At 45.4% G+C, this 22,128-nt stretch overlaps 1 protein-coding gene across 1 annotated transcript in view; it reads right to left on the minus strand.

Moving 5' to 3' along the window:
- The window catches only part of LOC117452417 (neural proliferation differentiation and control protein 1-like), a 33,557-nt gene that overhangs the window by 6,568 nt on the left and 4,861 nt on the right, over positions 1 to 22,128 (minus strand). Inside the window, 5 exon segments of the mRNA XM_034091034.2 lie at positions 567 to 648; positions 6,382 to 6,448; positions 13,802 to 14,014; positions 14,098 to 14,187; positions 21,051 to 21,209. Coding sequence (XP_033946925.1) covers positions 567 to 648; positions 6,382 to 6,448; positions 13,802 to 14,014; positions 14,098 to 14,187; positions 21,051 to 21,209 — 611 coding nt within the window.

The following is a 22,128-nucleotide window of genomic DNA, read 5'->3' on the forward strand; positions in this document are numbered from 1 at the left end:
TTCTGGGACTGCTCCAGCGACCCTACGGCTCACAGACCAAGCCCCTACTGACTGAGCCACTGCCGGTCGTTTCACTTCCAAAATAAGTTCAGTAGTTCCACTTTAAACTAAGTTGACAGTAGTAATATTGATACAAGTAGACAATAGTCTATATAAAGATAGGAGGCAAGGACTGGTCAATATTATATCAATATCAGGATATAAGATGAAATATTTAAAATTTGATTTTGGGACTTTTGTAATATAGCACATGTTGTCTTTGTCTGGTTCTTAAAGGCTGCATGACTGTAACATGATATGTTTCAGTCTGTTGTAGCTGTTCTGTCAATGACCTTCCTCCACTTCATATCGATCAAACTATTTAGGTAGAAATACGATATTTCGTCTCATTCAAATCGCCATGTAAATGTGCTAATTAGCATTTAGAATAACAACATTGATTTCAAATTTGCCAAACATGTTTTTATTTGGAAATCTAATAAATGCTTTTTCATGTTAGCCCCCATCTTTCCAACAACTCAGTGGAGGTTTCTTCCCGTGTAACACTCCCAACTTATACTACTCACCAAATTGTCGAAGGCCTGTGCTCTCATCAGTCTGTATGCAGGGTAGTCCGCCTTCGGAGTCAGACTCGCTCCTTTCTGCATTCTGAAAACAAGTTTTTAAAAGTCACTCCCTGGCAGATGTATACGCATTTTTATTTACATTTTGATATCTAATGTTAAAAAACATTTGTAATTGATTTGCATGAGTTTATTTGGATCCAAGAGTATGGGCTTAGATTTGTCTCATGAATATTTGTGTGAACATAAAAATAATTTGTGTGTAAATATGTGATTTGTAAATGTAAACCATCCACATCCACAAATGCATTTAAAAGATTTGCAAACTCACAAATAAATGTTCAAATGTTAAACAGATATACAAAATATTTTCACAAATAAAAAAGATCTGTGAATACTATAATTAATTTACAATAAACAAAAGGAATTTGTGAATATCTCTTTAACATTGACAACTTTCGATCAGGCATTTGTGAATGCATTTTGCATTTGTCGACCAAAAATGTGCTTGTGGATCTCAAGTCCCTGCTCGTGGATCTGAAATCTCTGCTCGTGGATCTCAAATCTCTGCTCGTGGATCTCAAGTCTCTGCTCGTGGATCTCAAATCTCTGCTCGTGGATCTCAAATCTCTGCTCGTGGATCTCAAATCTCTGCTCGTGGATCTCAAATCTCTGCTCGTGGATCTCAAGTCTCTGCTCGTGGATCTGAAATCTCTGCTCGTGGATCTCAAGTGTCTGCTTGTGGATCTGAAATCTCTGCTCGTGGATCTCAAGTGTCTGCTTGTGGATCTGAAATCTCTGCTCGTGGATCTGAAATCTCCGCTCGTGGATCTCAAATCTCTGCTCGTGGATCTCAAATCTCTGCTCGTGGATCTCAAATCTCTGCTCGTGGATCTCAAATCTCTGCTCGTGGATCTCAAATCTCCGCTCGTGGATCTCAAATCTCCGCTCGTGGATCTCAAATCTCTGCTCGTGGATCTCAAATCTCTGCTCGTGGATCTCAAATCTCTGCTCGTGGATCTCAAATCTCTGCTCGTGGATCTCAAATCTCCGCTCGTGGATCTCAAATCTCTGCTCGTGGATCTCAAATCTCTGCTCGTGGATCTCAAATCTCTGCTCGTGGATCTCAAATCTCTGCTTGTCTCTGCTCGTCTTTTTACAAACTTTCCGCCGGTCTCGACCGAAATCTGCTCGTGTCACTCGGTTATTTTCGGAAACCACGAGATGGCCTGCTGATGACGACATTTCCGCATTTCAAGGTTTCAAAGTAAGAGCATGATGGCTTCCCTCTGGAGTCGACGCTCGCAGCGCCGTGTCGAAGTGCACATATTCTACGTATTTAATCAGATCTTTTCGATTATAAGGAGCACAAATATCATGGAGATAACCACCGAATCGCTGGAACTGTAGCTTTCCAACGGTACCTATCGTGAGACTTTACCAGACGACTCACAGCAGCCAATAAGGCCGCTCAAAGCAGCTTGACTTTGCGTTACACTGTGTGGGATTTGGTTGTATCGTATGTCGGTCAAGTAAATCTTGGCCGGGGCAGCTGCAGCTATGCTGGTCTGAAATGACAAATGGACACTCAAGAAATCACTAAGGACCTACTGACCAAGAACAAAACCACGTGTGTCCCATCAGTTAACGTATGTGAGGAAACAAGAGAGAGACTGAGAAAATGGCTAAAAAAAACATAACAGTTACGGACGCGCTAGAGATTATTTTCGCTAGCACTCGTGAAAATTGTGTTGGTGTGGAAATCACACTGAGGAAATGTCCCTCACCATGATTTGCCTGTATCGACAACCCACCGCTAAGGTGGATTTCTATGACCAGGTAAAACTCATGCTGAATTCCTGTGACTCCAACAAAGAGCTAATTATTCTAGGAGACTTTAACATCAATTGGAATGACCAACAAAATAGAAAGAGCTTAAAACGGATCATGGATAAACACAACTTAATACAACTAATGGATCAACCGACTAGAATAACCAAAACCTCCAAGACTATGATAGATGTACTAACAAAGCTGACAGAATAGTTAAAACATACAACTTCCTGACTGGTCTTTCTGACCATAATCTTGTTCTTTTTACCAGAAAACTCACCAAAAAAAGGTTCATGGCCGCACCTAAAACCCTGCCTTGGGTTCACGCTTCATCCCCAAAAACCTGCAACAACGTTTTATGGAGGCAGTGACAATGATTGATTGGGCGGGACACTCTCTCCTCTGAAGATATTGGTGAAAACAGTGTATTTTTTGTAAAAAATGTAACGATACAATGTCTTCCTTCTCAAGGAACATCCCTGCCTTAGGGACAGGAAGGAACATCATCTCCCCTGGCTGAATCTACAGTGCAGGAATCTAATGCAATCCAGAGACCAACTACTAAAGCAGAGCTTGAAATCCGGACTATCCACTGACAGACAGAGATTCACTCATGCTCGTAACAAGGTAACAAACAATAAGACAGGCCAAAGCTAACTTTTTCATCAATATAATTGAAGGTGCGAAAGGTAATGGTAAAAACGTTTGGAAAATCCTAAATAAACTATTAGGTAAACATAAGAAACAGGAAAATAATGCTCTAGAATTAAAAATCAATGATGCCCTGATAACAGACCCTGCAGTGTTGGTCAGCTCTCTAAATGAGTGTTTCATAAATAGTGCTCTGGACATCACAAAGCTCTTCCCGCCATCTGAGGTCTCCCATAGCCCGACTGTGGATACACATCCAGTTTTTGACCTGGAGGAAGTCACAGAGGTGGAGGTAAAACATATCATCTCAGGGTTAAGAGGTTCTAAGGCTAGGGATGCAGATGATTTAGACACCAACTTTATAAAGACACATATTGACGGTCTAATAAAACCAATTAGTATGCTAGTAAATCAATCTATCAGCACGAGGGAAGTTCCATCATCCTGGAAGGTTGCCACGGTGACACCGGCCTTTAAATCTGGGCAATTATGTCCAACTGCAGACCAATCAGCATCCTCCCCTGTGTCTCTAAGATAGCTGAGAAATGGGTGTCAAAACTAATCACCAAACATTTAGACAAAGGTTTCGCTCCACTCCACCCAATGCAGTTTGGTTTCCGTGCTCACCACTCCACTGAGACAGCTAACTGTGTCTTTGTGGAAAAGGATAAATGTATGTTGGACACGAGCCCATATGTAGGTGCTGTCTTCCTTGATCTCAGGAAGGCTTTTGACACTGTTGACCACCAAGTGCTCCTACAAAGCTGACGTATTTCAATGTTTTGGCAGATTCAATACAGTGGTTTAAGTCTTACTTATCGAACAGTGTGTTTTGGTCAACGGTACCAAATCCCCCTACCTTGTCAACCCTGTTGGGTAGGGGTGTAACGGTTCACAAACATTTCGGTTCGGTACGTACCTCGGTTTTTAGGTCACGGTTCGGTTCGGTACAGCAGAATTTTTTTTCACAAAACATAACATATATATTTTTTAATTATTATTAAACTGTGAATAATGTATTCACTCAAATAAATATAATAAAATAAACATTCAGGTGCAGCATTTCGATGAACTGCAATAATCTGTATTTGAACTTTACTGTACTAGTACCTAAGCAGCCAGTTTGACATTAGGACTTGCTTGTCATTGTATTCTCATGTTGTTTTAAAGAAAGATGAACTTGTCCACATTGCTTGCTGAAAGGGCAGATCTGCTGGCACTAGCAATGTATCCTGCTGTGGAGAAAACCCTCTCGCTAGGGACAGAGGTAGCAGATACAGCCAGGTAGCGCTTTGCTAACATGGCAACATAAGGATATTTGGCGTTTGTAATAGCTTTGGCTCGGTCTGAAGTTTTTGCGAGTGGTGGAGGCTAAATGCTAGCGGGAGTTGGGTTTGCACTTCAGTCTTTTGGTACCGGTGATATTCACGTTCGGGTGATGCCTTTTCAAGAGTGTGCAAGTTTGATGTATTGCCAGCCGCGTAACCAATGTTAGTTGAACAATGCCGACAAACAGCTTTGGTTCGGTCCACCTGTCTTTGTCCGTCATCCTTGTATGTAACTGCGAAACCAAAATGTTCCCAAACCGGAGACTTCAATGATGCTGGAGGATTTTAGAGCTCAACTTTATCTGCGTTCGCCATCTCGACAGTTCCTCAAATTACTGACTACATTTGAACGCATCCCTCTGACCAGCTCGTCCAATGAAATGACTTGCTCGCTCTATGACGCGTTGAACACAATGGGAGCAAATTACTCTGAATGCTGCGACGCAGCACCTGAGAATGCTTCCAAGAAGTTGTTCACGTTCTCAATTGTTTACGTTTAACGTTATATGCGTTCGGTACACACGTGTACCGAACCGAAGGGCCCGTACCGAATAATTTCGGTACGGGTACGTGTACCGTTACACCCCTACTGTTGGGGTTCCACAAGGTTCCATTCTTGGACCATTACTGTTTTCACTATTAATTACTTGCCCTGATTTGAATGCGCAAATGTATGCCGATGATGCGGTCATCTTTGAACATGGGAAAAAGACTGAAATGATCTCATCCTGTATCTCTAATGTTTTGGACAAGGTTCAACACCGGCTGAACAACGTTTGCTTACAGTTAAACGTAAAAAAAACAGTATGCACGATGTTCAGTAAACGACCAGTCAAAATCTAAGGATCCAACGTGTTTTTAAACGGAGCAGAAATAGAACTAGTCCCCCACTTCAAGTATCTTCAAGTCATATTGGACTCGAACTTGACTTTTAAGAAACATATTAAGAAAGTATCCAATACCATTCAATTCAACTTGCAACATTTTAAACAAATGAGACCTTTCTTAGCTGTCGATGCTGCAGAGTCACAGCTCCACTGTGTGATTCTATCCACATTGAATACTGTTTGACAAACTGGTTGTTTGCTTGAGCCACAAACCTGAACCCCACAGAACAGCTGTTCAAGAGAGCGATCCAGGTGTCTGACAGAAAGCCTCATTCATACCACCTCTGTGCCATCCTGGAGAAACACCATGTCTTGAGTTTTGACAATTTTAAGTCTTTTAAAAGTATGTGTTTTATTTATAAATGTTGACATGGACTGCCCCCCCCCCCACCCCCTCCCTTAGGGGAATTCATCCACAGAAAACACCCTGGACGCTGCACTCGGTCAGAAACCAGAGGAGACTGTGAGGCCACCGCAGACGGACCACTTTTGGACAAAATGTCTTCTCCGTTAAAGACAGCTCTTTGTGGAACAGCCTCCCAGCTGAGACACGGGATCGTCCCACTCTCAATGGGTTCAAAGATCAACTCAGAGAATGGTTGAGAAACAGATGTGCGATCACCGCTAAATGCACTTTAACACACGGGTATCTCCTCGTGCACTGTATGTATCCATGCTGCTATATTGTATTGCCATGTCATACATACTTGTGTATTCTGCTCTTGCTCTTTTGCTCTTTTCTTGCATTTCATGTATTTGTAATTGCTATGTTTGTAAATTTCATTTTCTTAAATGTTTTATGTGAGGGACTGCGGATGGAAAGTAGCTCAAAGCTAAATCCGGCATATTTACGCTTGGCACATTTATTGTTTTAAGTGTTCATTAATGTGCATTGTCCCTACCAAATAAACGATTAAAATAAATAAATAATCAGAATAGAAAATATTGTTAGCTGCAACGTATTGTATAACCACCTGGATGCCTCAATCATAATATGACTATCTTTGAATATAATCAAATTAGATGTAAAAAATCGAATCCTAAAAGCGAGTGACATGATATTTGAAGCGTCTGAAGCCGTAGATTTGAAAGGCAGGAATATATATATATATATCTTACCTGAGCCAACAGGCGCCTGCTGTGATGAGAGCCATCGAAGCCACCACCATGAAGACACTGCAGAGGGCTGAGAGGACATACAGACACAGTGTGAGGGGAAATCTGTAGGCGTCAGAAAGAGACATGATTCTGACCCAAAGCCCTGGAACTGTCTTCGAAGCAGACTATAGAGCATGGGAGAGCTTGTGTCTGCTATGGCCCAGCAGGGACAGAGAAACAGCATTGAGAGGAGAAATGGAGCGAGGCACAACTAAAGGACAGAAACACACCTCTTCTGTTCGGTAGCTCCAGAGTGAATTTGAGGTCAGTCCCGAGATATCACAGCATGGAGTGCTAACATGTTGCCAGACAAAGGAGGTATTTGACTAAGTCTGAGGACTTTAAGGCGCGCGCCTGTCCCCATGAAGATAGATGACGTATTTTTTCTATTTAAAAACGGAAAAAGTTTCACTCAAACTGACTTCCGATTGGTCAACGACCTAAGCTTCATGTTCCTCAGTGCAGGTGCCTTTTCTGCTATTTACTTGCTTCTATAGCTGTTTGCTGATTTGCTGCTTTTGAGATGAAAATGCCAACCGACGCTGCTGCTGACTGGCCATCACAGAAATTGATGAAAGAGTGATTATTATTATTATTAGAGTAAGAACTAAAAGTACATGTATGGTAAATAAACGTGAGCAAACAAACATACCAGCTATCAGCATGTGAAGAGGCTCCTGTGTTTTTAGCCATTATGTAGTTTACTTTTAAAGTATGGCTTACAATTGATCCAACACAGATGTTCATTACATAAATATATGCCTTTAATCACACCATGTCTTAATAGAGAATAACATCTGTGATATGGCCTGTCGTTTTGTTTTCTTAATCAACCAACTTAATATACCGGGTAAAGTGCATTCTCTTCTGCGCTCACTGATGTTTGGGCTGAGTTAGTACTCAGAGTATTCCCACAGTTTCTGTGGATACAGGCCCTGGGCTTTGTTCCTATACATTTGCATTGAGATTGCATCGACTCTATGCAAATGCATAGTAGAGGGTGGTGTACCCGAATGAAATGAATGAAATGTTTTTACAACCTCAAAGATACAGTGCAGTGAAGGCAACTTGTCGTCACAGTTAAGATGGATGTACACTACTGGGTTATGTGTGTTTTACTCTGCCTTGTAACAACAACAGATGCCTTTTTGTTTTCTTTGTTACATCTTGTGGCTATGAGTAGTCCATGTGTTGTTGTCTCAGTGTGCAGACACTGAGTCAGTGTGAAAGGACACCCAGATTAAAGCTGAAGCCACCTGCAGTCAAATGTCTTTATTTTCTCAATAATTAATTGATAAAGGAATTTAGATGTGTGAAACAGAAATTAAATAGACACCATTGTGATGAAGTAACATCACTGTTTAGCGGCAGCCATATTTTAAATGTTACGCTGGCATCATAGAAAATATAGAGCAGCCTGTCTTTAAGAATCCTCCTCCGCTCTGATCAGAAATAAAGATTTCTGAAGGCTCATGTTTTTCTTCATTCTACAAGGAATAAGATCTGTGTGTCTAATGGAGCAGAACGGCCTCTTCAGTTTAGCACTGCGTTTAGTTCTGAGGAGCGACGTGTCTGTATGCCTAACACCAGAAAGGATTCTGAAAGTTTATTACATTTGATTGAAAATTACGTCTGACTATAAATAGCTAGCTGCAAAATGTCGGTGCAGGGGGAGAAACACTATAATTAGAATTATTAGTATGAATTATTCTTTAAAGCATTTGAAATAACATTTCAGATGTTTTAACACCTGGATGAATGAGGTTCAACAGCAGTACATTGCTTGCTTCAGTACTAGTATTCCTGTCCCCTTCCAATAGTTGGTCATATCAATTATTATATTTTTGCTCTTTATGACCTCAGCTGCTGTTATTTTTATGCTATGTCCAGCTTTGGAAATCTGGAGATTGTCCTGCTTTTCTATCTTTGGTATCATAATCGCTTGAGCACCAGGAAAAGCGCTATAAAAAAATAACATGTATTATTATTATTATTATATTAAAGTAAATCTTTAGATTTTGGAAGAAGAAATCTATTTCATTGGACTCACACAGGCTCCGCCCTCTACTGGACTCTATGGGTACTACCTCTCAACCATACTATGCAAGCATTCGTCAACTGAGATATCTAACCGTAGCCGGCCCCCGGGGCGGGCCTACCTGAATGCGTGCACAAGCCCACCGTATATAAGGCGGCCACGCCTCCCGTTCCTTCTCTCTTCAGCGAGCGAGCAACAACTGAAGCAGAGAAAGTAAAACGTTTGAAAGAAGAAGACAGAGTTGTCATACCTCCATGGAGTCGCCACCTCTAGAGACCTGGGCCTGTCCTTCGTGCCCTGGCTTAAATAGCGGGCGCCGATCCCCACCGCCTCTGCTTCGAGTGTTTGGGGGACCAATGGCCGAGGCGGTGCCATTCATGTTCGCCATTCCAGCGGGGCGGATGGCTCCGTTATTTGGCCGCAAGGCCGAATTAGTAGCTTGGTCTACTGTGTGGCCGCCGCCGCCTGCCGTGTGATGTCCCTGGGGGATCACGCCGCATGGCACTTTTCAAAAAGGAGCGTGTTGATCTCCGGGGAGCCCCTGTGTTTACGGAAGGGCTCTTTGGATCGATCTCCTTGGTCACGTGGGTGAGGAGTAGTCGCAGCGTGGCTGCTTCTTGCTCATCCCCAGAGGAAAGAGCACTGTCCCACACTCCCCGCACCGCTGTAAACTCCAGTATTTTTTCACACACAGTGACGTCACGAGCTACCCACAATGCAACACGCGCCATATATATATATATATATACGCCATTTTCCTGGAGGTGCAAATATAAACAGCGAGCTAACGTAGCCAGGCAGAGCGCACAAGGTTTTTTTTCTGAATTAACGACCGAAGAAATCGCTGCATGTCTTCGGATTACATCTCTGGACTTGAGGGGTGTGCTCTCGGTCGTTACCAGCGTAAACTAGAGCTGTGTGGGTTGTCCGAGTGCCCTTACAGACTGCCTGCAGATGTATGGAAAAACGACAGTGGCCTTCGTCGATTTTGGCTGCATCTACGTCTAATTTCTGGAAACACCAGGTGAATACCCCACTTGTCACAATAATATTATCATGCCATTGCATATGATATTTTAGAGTTGACTAGATATTGATTAAGGCAATAGACTATGATATTCAGTACAGGAAGCTTAGCAACACCTAGACGGTGTACGGCTGCTTGCACCTCGCGTAAAACGGCGGATACCGGAAGTACGGTGTCGCGCTCGGCCCAATACCCGTATGTGTGTGTGAAGGAATAGGAGCCAGAAGGACTGTGCGGGTTCAAGAGAGAGTGATGTGTGTGTGAGAAATGCATTCAGTGAAAACGATTGCATTCATCCCAGAGTAAGTCATCTCTCCACATTTCCACTTTTCACTATAACGTCCGTTTCAAAGAGACGGCATTAGGACAGAGCCGCGGCCCCACGGGAGCGTTCAAGGACCTCAGTAGAAAATCGGCCCTTTTCTGTGTCGGCCCCCATGCCAAACTTCCTTTTATGGAAGGTTTGGAAGCGGAGTAGGCCACCAGAGAGTACTACAGCTTCTTAGCTTGGGCTCCACAGCTGCTGGCATGTCCCCTGAACACAGTTGTGTGGGGAATGGAAGCCCAGCTGTGTACTGACAGAGTAGAGGGGCAGGACACTGAGACTGGGTTACTCACTCCAGCTTTGCAGCGTCCCTCCTCCATCCAGGGGCAATAGAGAGGCAAATCTACCATCCTCGGCAGAGATCCAGGCCCTGTTGCAAAAACAGGCGGTGTCTGTGTGCCAGGCGATTGGTTCACAACCATCGACCTGAAAGACGCTTACTTTCATGTCAAAATTGCTCCAAAGCACAGAAAGTATTTGCGTTTTGCCTTCCAGGGGATAGCCTACGAGTGCAACAGACTGGCGTTCGGCTACTCCCTATCCCCACGCACATTCAGCAAATATGTGGCCACAGCGCTCCAGCCGCTGTGCGCCCGTGGCATGAGGGTGTTCTTTTATCTGGACGACCTCATAGTCATGGCCAGGTCCAGGGAACGGGCAGTGTTCCACACAGCCCAGTTGATCCCACACCTAACCAAGTTGGGTTTCACGGTCAATTGGAAGAAGAGCTGCCCCATACCTCACCAGCAGGTGGGGTATCTGGGGATGGTGCTCGATGCAGGCAGGCTACGCGCCACCCTGTCAGAGAGCAGGCATCCTTGCTTCGGGCAGTTCACAGACTGCGACAGGGGGCAACGGTGACAGCACTGACCATTATGCAGACTGGGTCTCATGGCAGCTGCTCACTTCGTGGTACCGCTGGGGTTGCTGCATATGCGCCACCTGCAGCGGTGGTTTGCCGGCCTTCGTTTAGATCCCAAGAGGCACAAACAATGTCTGGTGACCATCCCCCCCCCCTCCCTCAGTGGAGGGCAACCTTTGATACTGGGGGTCCCCGAGCATCGGCGGAGGGGGAACTCCGCTGGGGCGGGTGACCTCCTACGTCACGGGATACATCCGTGACAGGATGGGGGGGACCTGCCTAGAGAGAGCTATAGGTGGTGGCTGGCCTCTGGCACAAACTCGGCACATCTACCTTCTAGATCAGGGGTCGGCAACAGGCGGACTGCGGTCCGGATCCGGACCCAGACGGACCCGGACCTATAATCAATACATTAATAGGGGATTTCTATTTTGACGGGGCAATTCTATTTTAACCGCTGCCGACAGGGGGCGAAAGAGACGAGTGAGCGATACAGGGAGAGAAACACAGAAGAAGAGATGAGAGAACGGCAGAGAGAAGCGGAGAGGAGAGTGAGTGAAGAGAATAATTAGCGATACAGGGAAAGAAGCGGAGAGGAGAGTGAACAGGCGTGTTAGCGGCAGACAGAGAGACACAAATAATGACACATGGCTCGTTGAATTTGAGTTGAATACCCCTGCTCTAGAGCTACGGGCAGTAGTACCGCTCCTCCAGCACTGCAAACCCTTACTACAGGGCAACTATGTGCTGGTGAGGAGCGACACACGCACCACAGTGGCTTGAATCCACAGGCAGGGCGGTGTCAGCTCTGTGGTTGAAGGCCCCCCCACATTCCGGGACTGGAGAACAGGGCGGCCGGCCTCATGTCAAGAGGCGGGCCCCTGCCAGGCGAATGGTGGTTCTCCCTGGCTCGGCAGGACAATCCACCTTGGGGGTGGATGCGTTTGCACACGAGCCATGGCCAAGGAAGCTGCTCTACGCCTTTCCACCGCTGCGTCTCATTCTCCCGCTCCTGGGGAGAGTGAGGCGAGAATGTCTGTCAGTCATCCTAGTGGCGCCGTGGTACTCAGAGATGGCACAGATGAAGGTGGGCCAGCCCTGGGCGGTTCCCCAGTTCTGGGGGGCGATGTCTCAAGAGGCAGGTGCAATCGGGGCGTTACCCACTCTGGGCCGTCCTCTCCAGGCTTGGCTCCTGAGAGGGACAGGCTGAGACAGGGTGGATTGTCTGACAGTGTTATTCAGTCTATCCAGGCAGCTACAGCTGGATCCACCACAGCCTGTGAGTGGCTGGGATTCCAGCGATGGTGTGAGGAGGGGAGTCTAGAGCCCCTATCTTGTACGCTGGGCTCTATTCTTACCTACTTACAGATACTGGTGGACAGGGGGCTGGCTCATTCCACAATTAACGTGTATGCAGCAGCCATCTCGTCCTGCCATGAGGGATTTGGCGGCAGGTCAGCCTTCAGTCAGCCGCTTATGTCGCAGTGTTTGCAGGGGGTCAGGAGACAGCGCCCAGTAGTGCACGCCTCCGCCCCGCAGAGGGACCTGCCGTTGGTGCTCGAGGCTCTGGTCACAGAACCATTTGGAGCTCTCCTCCCTGAAAGCACTGTCATGGAAGACATCGTTGCTACTTGCCTTGACTTCAGCCAAGAGAGTGTGCACCCAAGCTGCTTGTTGATCGTAGTGGGGCGAATTCAGTTAGGGGGCTTTAATCTTCCCCCCCATAGTGGGGCCAGGGAGACTAAATTGCACCTCCTCTGCCCGCTGCGTGTGCTAGCATGTTTTGTGGAGCGCATGGCTGCCACTAGGCACACTGAACAACTGTTTGTGTGCTTTGGGGGCGGCGTAGCCGGTAAAGCTCTGTCCAAGAAACGCCTGGCAGGATGGCTCTGCGAGTGCATCTCACATGCCTACGGACAGGCGGGGAGAGCCTGCCCCACGGGGGTCCGTGCACACTCTACACGGGCTGTGGCTGTGTCAACAGCCTTATTTAACGGAGTGAGTGTGGAGGACATATGTACGGCGGCGTCTTGGTCCACGCCAGGCCCCTTCATAAGGTTTTATCTCTTGGACATGTCTGGCTCCTTCTCATCGTCTGTGCTTGAGGAGTGTCACGGAGGCGATCTCTGGGCCCTGTTACGGGTTGTGTAGCTTCATTGTTGTTGATTGTGTGCACCTGGTGCCCTGTGTTGTCTCCTCCCCCCTCACCTGTGTCTTGTTGGGTAAATTAGTGTGGGTATTTCAAGGTTGTGTCTTCCTGGTCGAATGTACTTATTGTAAGTCGCGTCAGCTAAATGCAATGTAATGTAATTTAATAATGTAATATTTAGGCTCTGTGTCTCCTGTTTTGTTTGGTGTGTGAGACCCTTGTGGCCGGTGACTGTGCTCACGTGAACAGCAGATTGAAGCTGTGTCATGTGCCCGTGAGTAATAAATGCCCACACCGGGTTGTATTTTGGACGTTCTGCCTCCTTGCTTGGTCGGGCCGCTCAATGGTCAGCTTCACATTGAGGCAGCACAGGACTGGTGAGGGGGGGGGGGGGGCTGAGGGTCAGCAGGTATCTGGACATAGTGCCAAAAGCCGGTCAGGGGGAGTGTGGTGACTCCATGTTGTTGGACGACAGGGCGTTTAGGCATCAGAGCTTCACCCACTGTACCCATAGAATCGAGTAGAGGGCGGAGCCTGTGTGAGATATAACGGTAGGTTACGTATTGTAACCCTTGGTATATAAGCACAGGCGGAGCCCTCTACTCGGGGCCCTGTCCGTCCTATGCTGCTCGCTGAAGAGAAGTGTAGGATGACAGGAACAGGAGGCGTGGCCGCCTTATATACGGTGGGCTTGTGCACACATTCAGGTAGGCCCGCCCCGGGGGCCGGCTACGGTAATAGATATCTCAGTTGATGAATGCTCGCATAGTATGGTTGAGAGGTAGTACCCATAGAGTCCAGTAGAGGGCGGAGCCTGAATGAGATATAACATACGTAACCCACCGTTTTAACCTGAGAATATATAGTAATTAAACCAAATCTCACAGCACTCAGGTCACAATTACAGTTTCTACATCAAGCTCAAGAGGTAGAACTCCAAAAGAAAGCTTTGTCATGGCTAAAGTACAGAACAGACTTACTGATGAAGACCTGGTCATGGGGGGGGTACGGGAGGATGATGGGATCGCTGAGCAGAGCAGTGGTGTGGTTTGTGCTGGAGGTGGTTTTGGAGATAGAGAAGGTTGGCGCCGCACTGGTGGGCAGGACACTCTGGCTCCTGGGCTGCTCTGTGGTGGATGCTGTGAGGGGGGGGGCGCCGGGTGACGGTTCAGAGGCAACTTGGGAGGTTGGAGCTGAGAGAAGGAATGAAGGGTTTGGAGTCATTATGTCAGCATGGATGTTCTGTAGAGCTGAATAGGAACGGGGGGTTCAGTACCTGGCAGCCTGGACAGAGTTCTCTGTTCACTGATGATGGCAGACAGGAAGTTGATCTCCTCATCCAGCTCAGGATAGGTGCTCACCTTACCTGGAGGAACAGAAAACTACAATTAGACGCCATGAACAATTATATATTTGGATTTTCAATACAACAATACAAAGATAAGAGAAATAACAAACACGCTTCATCTGTATAATACAAGGTAATCATTTGCAAACATTATGCAGAAAAGAGAAAACAAACAATGAAACCGGCACATTCTCTTGACCATTGGATACACCCAGATCCTTGACATAATCAATGAATGGCCTCCATATGTTCTCGAACGCTGTCTTTATGGCTCTTAATATGTACAGTAGGATATCTCCTCCAATGGGAGGCCTGACAGCATTGGTCGCAACCAATGAGTGATGTTTGAGCTGTGAGCCTTGTTCCAAAACAATGCGATACAGGTTTTGGCGTAGAGCAGGCTGAGGTCTACAAATGTTAGCTCATGTTCATTAGCGGACCCATCAGAAAATACTGGGCCCAGTCAAATCTCTCGTACCTCTTCCCAGAACACTTCTGGTAACCTCAGGTAACCAAATCTGAGTATCACAATATTAAAGCAATGTAACCTGATTACTTTACTTTTGAATAACCTTAATATCAAATGCAATGAAAATAAATACAATCTTTAATCTCTAAATATCTTTTGATTAGAGGACATTAGAAAACTGGTTTACACAGGCTGTCTTCTCCTACCTCTTTTTTTGTTTTGATACAAATATAGAGAATAATATTTTGTATGTAGGTTGTTTGTGTGGAACCCAGTGACGATTAAACTGAACATCACATGTAAAATAATTTAACCTCTTCTTTCTGAAAACATCATGAGCTCATCAAGAAACACAGCTGATCGAACAAAGCCCATGCACGTGAATAGCCTTTTAACCACCTTGACCAGCAGGACTGTGACTGTATAACATCATGGAGGACCAGTGGTAACTATTCTTTCTGCTCTCTTCATAAGCATCCTGCAAGTCAAGACACAGGTTTACAGGTCTGTGAACGCACACAATTAATATAGCACATCAATTCAACACTTTACTGTCAAAACTGTCAAAGAGTATCTCAAAATAAATGGTGTGCGGCTATGCAAGGCCTGCCTGAATCGGTCTACTTTTATCGGTCTATTAAATCAGAGCACACCTTGGCACCAGTCAGTTTTAGGGGCATGCACGTGGCCTTTGTGCCGGATTGGAAAGATAATAATAATAAAGTTATAACATTATAAGATAAAAGGAAGATGTCCTCAATAAAGCCATCATTCTAAAGTCAAGTCGTAGTTCAGTTTGTTGCTATGTGCATCCTTACTGCTAGAGGCCTCTCAATCCAACACAATGTCTAACTTTCGATTGGCCGACGCTTCTGCCGAGGCTTCAAAAGTTGAACATTGCTCAACTTTTGAGCGTCGCTTCCCACAATGCAGTTCGGCCAAAAGTGATGTCGCCCCATTCAAAGTGAATGGTGAAGCGTCAACGCACGCCGCTGTGTGGACGGGCCGTTATGTTTGGGAAGAAGTCCCATAGGCACGAAGGCTTAGTTTGCCATATGTGTGTCCTGGAAGAACAGAGATATAGTACAGCATGGTCTGCAGGTGAAGCTGGGGGAGGTATGTGAGGGGCTGGAGGCGGAAGGGTTTGTTGTGAGTAGAGGGCTGGATGATGGGCAAAATGTGTCAAATCCTTTCCATCAATGCATTTTATAATTATAGTTCCATTTGGTGTGAGTGGATACATAGATGTGTTGTGTTCTGTGTGTGTATGTTATGTGTGCACGTGGAGGGCTCTGTGTCCTACTGTGTGGGTGGAAGCAGCTCAGAATCATGAAGGAAAAGCATGGGCCCAGCTACAGGGGGGAGAGGGGGGGGGAGGAACCAGACTGTCTCTTAGATTTCTGCCTCCACCTTCAAATAACAGATTGAAGAGCAACATCTCTTTCCAGAAACATCTTCCGTGTTACCCATGGTTACCCAGGGAACACTTGGTCTATGTGCTTCATCTTTCAGCTCTGCAGGCACTTCCTTTGACATCCTGCCTTGAGTTTTGCTTTAATATGTCTGGGTAGCTGGGAGACCTACAGGTGTGTGTCTTCCCACATGATGTCAAATCAATCAAATCAAGGTGTAAAGCGTCTTTTTGAGGATCAATAAATAAATAAAATGGTAGAAGTTATTCTGTCATAATGATTTTGATTTGAGCATATGGCTGCAGCATATGACACAAAGTGAAGGGGTATGAATACTTTGTGAATATCCGAGTTCCTTATCTGTGATTTAGAAAACATTTCAAACCTGACCCTTCGAGAGGAGTGAAAAGAATACAATGAAGGACGAACAGCTAGAGAGGGCTGGCAGAGTGGAGTAGGACCAAAGAGCATGGCTGTGCACGTCTACAGTCCCCTGTACAGTGGGGTCAGGGGTCCAACAGCCTTTCTGTTCTAGTGCTGATAGGAAAGGAGCTTCAATACTTCCTCTATAACCTCCTTTAGCTTAGGAAACACTGGACCTTCATTTAGGGAAGGAAAGGAGAACATGCTGTCCCACAATGCCTTGCTGCAACATTTACCACGGCACAACATTCAGTCATTCACGGAAACAACCGATCATGACCGAGAAATGCGTATCATGAACGCTAAGGTGCTTATTCAGCATTGTACAACTTATGTGGACACTTGCTAGAGTGCTTTGTTTTGAACGATGATCACTATAATAATCAAAAGGAGAAATATGAACGTTACCTTTTTACTGAAATGATCAAATAAAGTTTCACGGTGTGATGCATCCTCACAGTCCTCATCATCACCGTTCCCATCAACATCCTTTAACACCTGCCTTGAGGAGATAAAGGCTTCGATGCAACAGAACTTCCTGCAGCTAAATAGCACCAAAACCGAGGCTATTTTAGTTGTCACACCAAACCAGGTCCAGTCTCCCCCATAACCCACATCACCTTTTCTGGCCAAATCAGACCCCGCTCCACATCAGTTACCAACCTGGGTGTACGATTTGACAGACATCTAACCTTTGACACCCACATCAAACACCTGTGCAGAACCTCCTCCTTCTACCACCTCAGGAACAATGCAAAACTCCGTCCCACACTCTCCCTGTCAGATGCTGAACAACTGGTCCATGCCTTTGTCTCCTCAAGGCTCGACTACTGCAACGCTCTCCTCATCGGGACTCCTAGCGGGAACCTTCAGAAGCTCCAATACATACAGAACAGTGGGGTGATACTTTGTCAGCTTGGTTCACTGATGGTCCACAAATAAGTATTCATCAGTGTTAATGGAACTGTGCTTTTAAGCAAGGGTTATGTATCTTTCGAAAATATGTAATCCTCATGCCAATATGATATGCGTTTTATTACTAATACCAACTGCAATGCAATACTGCGAGAAAAAGCTGCAGTTCCAATACAAGGCTATCCAAAATGTCAGTTCATCATTTATCCTATTAGACATTTCTGTGAAATTGAAGATGAACATATTGCATATGTATATGAGTTGTGTAAGGTCACAGTGAACTTGATCTTTGACCTCATCTATTGAGTTCATCCTTGAGTCAAAGTGAACCCTTATGCTAAATGTAAAGGCGTTACAGAGATATCACATGAATGGGCAGACATTAGCTCACCGTGATATTTCAACCTCAAAATACAATCAGTTCATGCTAAAGTATAAGTGGACCACCCCCTTAAGGTGTTGCTAAGATATCCTGTTCATGAGAATGGGACGATTTACTCTTAGCTCTACATCCTACCTTACAGACAGAAAACAGTATACAACTCAATAACCACAAGTCCAGCTGCTCCACTGTTTCACATGGTGTCCCCCAGGGGTCAGTTTTGGGTCCACTCCTCTTCATCATTTACCTTCTCCCCCTTGGCACCATCCTCCGTCACCATGAGGTCCAATTTAACTGTTATGCTGACGACACACAGGTCTACACATCCACCAAACCCAACACTGCCCTCCCCCACCTCTCTCAGCACCTGCCTCGAGGACATCAGGAGCTGGATGAGCCGTAACTTCCTCAAGCTCAACGGGAGCAAAACGGAGGCCCTGCTCGTTGGCTCCAAATCCACCCTCTCCAAAGCTCCACCCCCCTCTGCCCCAGACCTAATTAGATGGTTTCCCTGTTCCATATTCTACCCAGGTCAAGAGCCTTGGTGTCATTCTGGACATCTCCCTCTCATTTGCACCCCACATAAAAAACATCTCCAGACTCCGCCCATCCCTGTCTCAACCCAGCACTGAAGTCCTGGTTCATGCATTCGGCACATCCCGTATTGACTATTGTAATACCATGCTCAAAGGTCTTCCCATCAAAGTCCTTAATAAACTTCAAATCATTCAGAACTCTGCTGCCCGGATCATCACGCGCACCAAATCCTCCGACCACATCACCCCTATCCTCATCCATCTGCATTAGCTACCAGTAAAATACCGGATAGACTTCAAAAACCTCCTGCTCACATTCAAAGCCCTCCACAACCTGGCCCCCACCTATCTAGCTGACCTCCTACACCCCCTCTCGCTCCCTCCGCTCCTCCTCTGCTGGCCTGCTAACCGTCCCCACCCCACGCCTAGTCACGATGGGGGCTCAGGCTTTTAGCTGCACTGCTCCCAAACTATGGAATTCTCTCCCCCCACTCATCAGACAGTCTGACACAATCGCCACATTCACGTCCCTCCTCAAAACCATGCTAAAAACCCACCTGTTCAGATCAGCCTACTCACTGTACTATCATCGTTTCCCCTGAATACCTTTTCCCAATCATGTGTGTCCACATTGTCTTCTCCATGATGGTTTGTTTGTGTTTTTATCATGTTCTGTTGCTTGTACCTCTTTGAATATTTAACAAATTGTATGGTGTCCTTGGGTGTCCTGAAAGGCGCCTTAAATAAAATGTATTATTATTATTTTACTATGTGATCAAATAATAAAAAAAGATTATGAATCTTACAATATATCTGATTCATCTGAGTGTTTATGCTTTGTTAAGTACAAATACATAAGATACAACAAAACGTTTTGAGGTTTGACATCAAGCCATAGCTATTGAATTATGTTTGGATTATTTTCATGTTGTCTTATTTGAATCAGTTCGGGTCATAGACAAAGGGTGTATCATCATGTATCATCTACCAAATAGGGATATGCCGACGGGTTGTACTGTTTCCAGCTTTATCTCATCAGTCATTTTGTCTCCAAAGACTCACTCTTGTGCTCTGGAGAAAGCAGCTATATATATTAGGGATGCACGATATTGGTTTTTTTGAAACCGATACCGATAACTTCATGCTTCTCAAGACCGATACCGATACCCGATAATAATATAATATATATACATACTAAATGTACCTGTAGTTTTTGCACACCTGGTGGTAAAAAAGAGACTAGTAGTGAGCAAATGACATGAGCATTACTACTATGAACAAAACAAAGCCAAGAACAGTTTTGACTCTTCAAAGTGACCATATTTATTTCCCCAAATAAAGTTCTTGCCTTTTTCAAAAGCCTCGTCGATAGGTAAAAGCCCCGGTGCCTTTGCAGCTGGCTTTGGATTTGCCGCTAGTTTAGCAGCGCAGGCGTCTTCGTACGCTTTGAACACACCATCGTAGCGATGGTGATGTTTCAGGTGACTAATCAGGTTGGAAGTATTATAGCTCGTTGCCTTCTTCCCTCCTCGTGGAACTTCTGCAACGCATCTGTTAATACAAATAGCAAGCGAACTATCTAACTCTGAAACTTTGAAATAGTCCCATACTATCGACGACATGTTTGTTTGCTGTCCTGGCTTCACGGCCGCACACCACTTACGTCACAGCCAGGCATGAGTTAGGGAGCGCTGGATTTGTGAAGAACTCCTCTCTTCCTAAACCACTATACCACAGTACTGGCAAAACGGGAGGAGCCGAGTGAAAAACAAGCGCCCCTCATCCCAATCCACCCACACCGCAGGATTTTTTTACCCAAAAAATATATTGTATATTATCGGGGCTATTAATACTTTTATCGGGTTTATAGGGATGACGTCATCATTCCTAATATCGGACCGATAATTATCGGGCCTGTAAGAGAAACTTCTGTTGCAATGGAAATCAGGACTCAGAGAGACACGGGGGGAGCAGGAATTCTGAATGTCAAACACTGGGATTTATTGAGAGATCCAACGGCCGAGAGCATTCACAAGATATTCACACAACTCGCATCATGTGAATTCCAAGTCAACACTGAGAAATACACAGAAAACACAGGCAATTCTACCCAGAGAATCTAGGAGGAGCCTCTGTTCGCGCCCTTTCTATCATAATTAATAAAAGATCTTCAGAGACAAAGAAAGTCTGTTAAAGTCATCTGCGCAGTTGGCCACACTTCCCCCACAGGAAGGCAGGACCTTTGACCTGTGCCCTGCTCTAAGTTGCAGGCAGACACATAGGGAAACACTAACATTTTCCCATGCACAGAATATTAATATTTCCTTCACAGGGCCGATAATTATCGTGCACCACTAATATATATGACTGATCCCATTAATATTTTCTACTTACATACATACTTGTTCTCTTTATCTCCATGGTGCTGTTGCTTAATATGATACACTTGTACTAATATAACGGGAGCTCCACTGATCTTACACATTGACAGCCAAAAGATCCAATCCAATTCAACTTCCTGTACATGTTCACAATGGCTGTGGCTCAGTGGTTAGTGCGCTTGTTTTAAAATGCAATGATGTAAACCAGGCAGGAGGCTCTAATCTTCTAAGTAAGAGATAGAGACAGGGTACAATGACTTTTTCTGATGCAGTGCTTACATTTGATGTTAAATATGTTTGCACTTTGTTGTTCAGGAATTGACACTATGCTGAGTAAGTAAGGCTTTTTGTGCTACCACATACCTTTAGTGGTGTGAGCAGCGTGCCTCCTCTGGACCACACAGCGGCCGTGGGCGTTCTCCAGTAGGGGGCGCAGGCAGGGCCCGCAGTGGGAGCCGCCCGGGGGGCAGAAGCCACGTCCTGCCCGGGCACAGTCTAAACTCCGAGGGCACAGGTGAGATCCTGTGGAGAAATCCACAATGACTTTTCAAGAAACTGAACCGTAGCACTGGGAGACATCACAGAAACAGCACAAGGCAAGTTTATATTAAAGCACCTTTCAACACAAGGCAATTCAAAGTGCTTTACAAAAATGAAAGACATTAAGAAACATATTATAAAATGATATCTAGAAACACTCATTTAAAAGGCAAAGATAAAAAGCAAAGATAATAAAATGTGGAGTACTTCGGGACCACAGAGTGTGAACGTTGTGATCAGCTGTTTTAGCGCAGTTCTCCAGTGAAGGGGGGGGGAAGAGAGGAAGTCTCCCTCCGCAGCCGGTTGGCGTAATTTGCCAACTGTCTGTGCACACGGAGACCGACTGTCGTCCGGTGATCTAACCGCCTTCTGGAAAAGCTTCACAAGTACGTCGGTACGCAAATGCGCTTTGTGACACAAGTGACGGTACGCATTTCAGATTACGCACATAACCTGCTTACCAGTTATGTGCACCCCTGTACTACAGCAAAAGTATTCTCCGTCGGGACTTCCTGCAACAACACCACGCCGTTATCAAAGATGTTCTATTGAGAAGACGATCACTACGTGACAAAAGTTTTCAAAACCGTGGCTACTGAAATCAATCTTACTAACTGCTGTCTGTGCAATTTACTCCGCGCGAGTTGGCGGACTTTATTTAGCTTACTTTAACATCATTTTTCATGGTGAGGCTAAGCCATTTCTTGGTATAGGTGTAGCCTACCCCAACCATACCCTGGCGCTGCCACCAGGGGCGGACTGGGGGGAAAAAGTGGCCCGGGGATTAATGGACAGACAGGCCCACTTAATGCGCGGCATGTATCGGCCGGCCGGCGACGAAAGTATGTTACTTAACAAAAAACCCTATGCCTTTAATGTTATTTTGGACAATTATTCATAG

This window comes from Pseudochaenichthys georgianus, chromosome 9, assembly GCF_902827115.2.
Source record: "Pseudochaenichthys georgianus chromosome 9, fPseGeo1.2, whole genome shotgun sequence".
In the NCBI taxonomy this organism is placed as follows: domain Eukaryota; kingdom Metazoa; phylum Chordata; class Actinopteri; order Perciformes; family Channichthyidae; genus Pseudochaenichthys; species Pseudochaenichthys georgianus.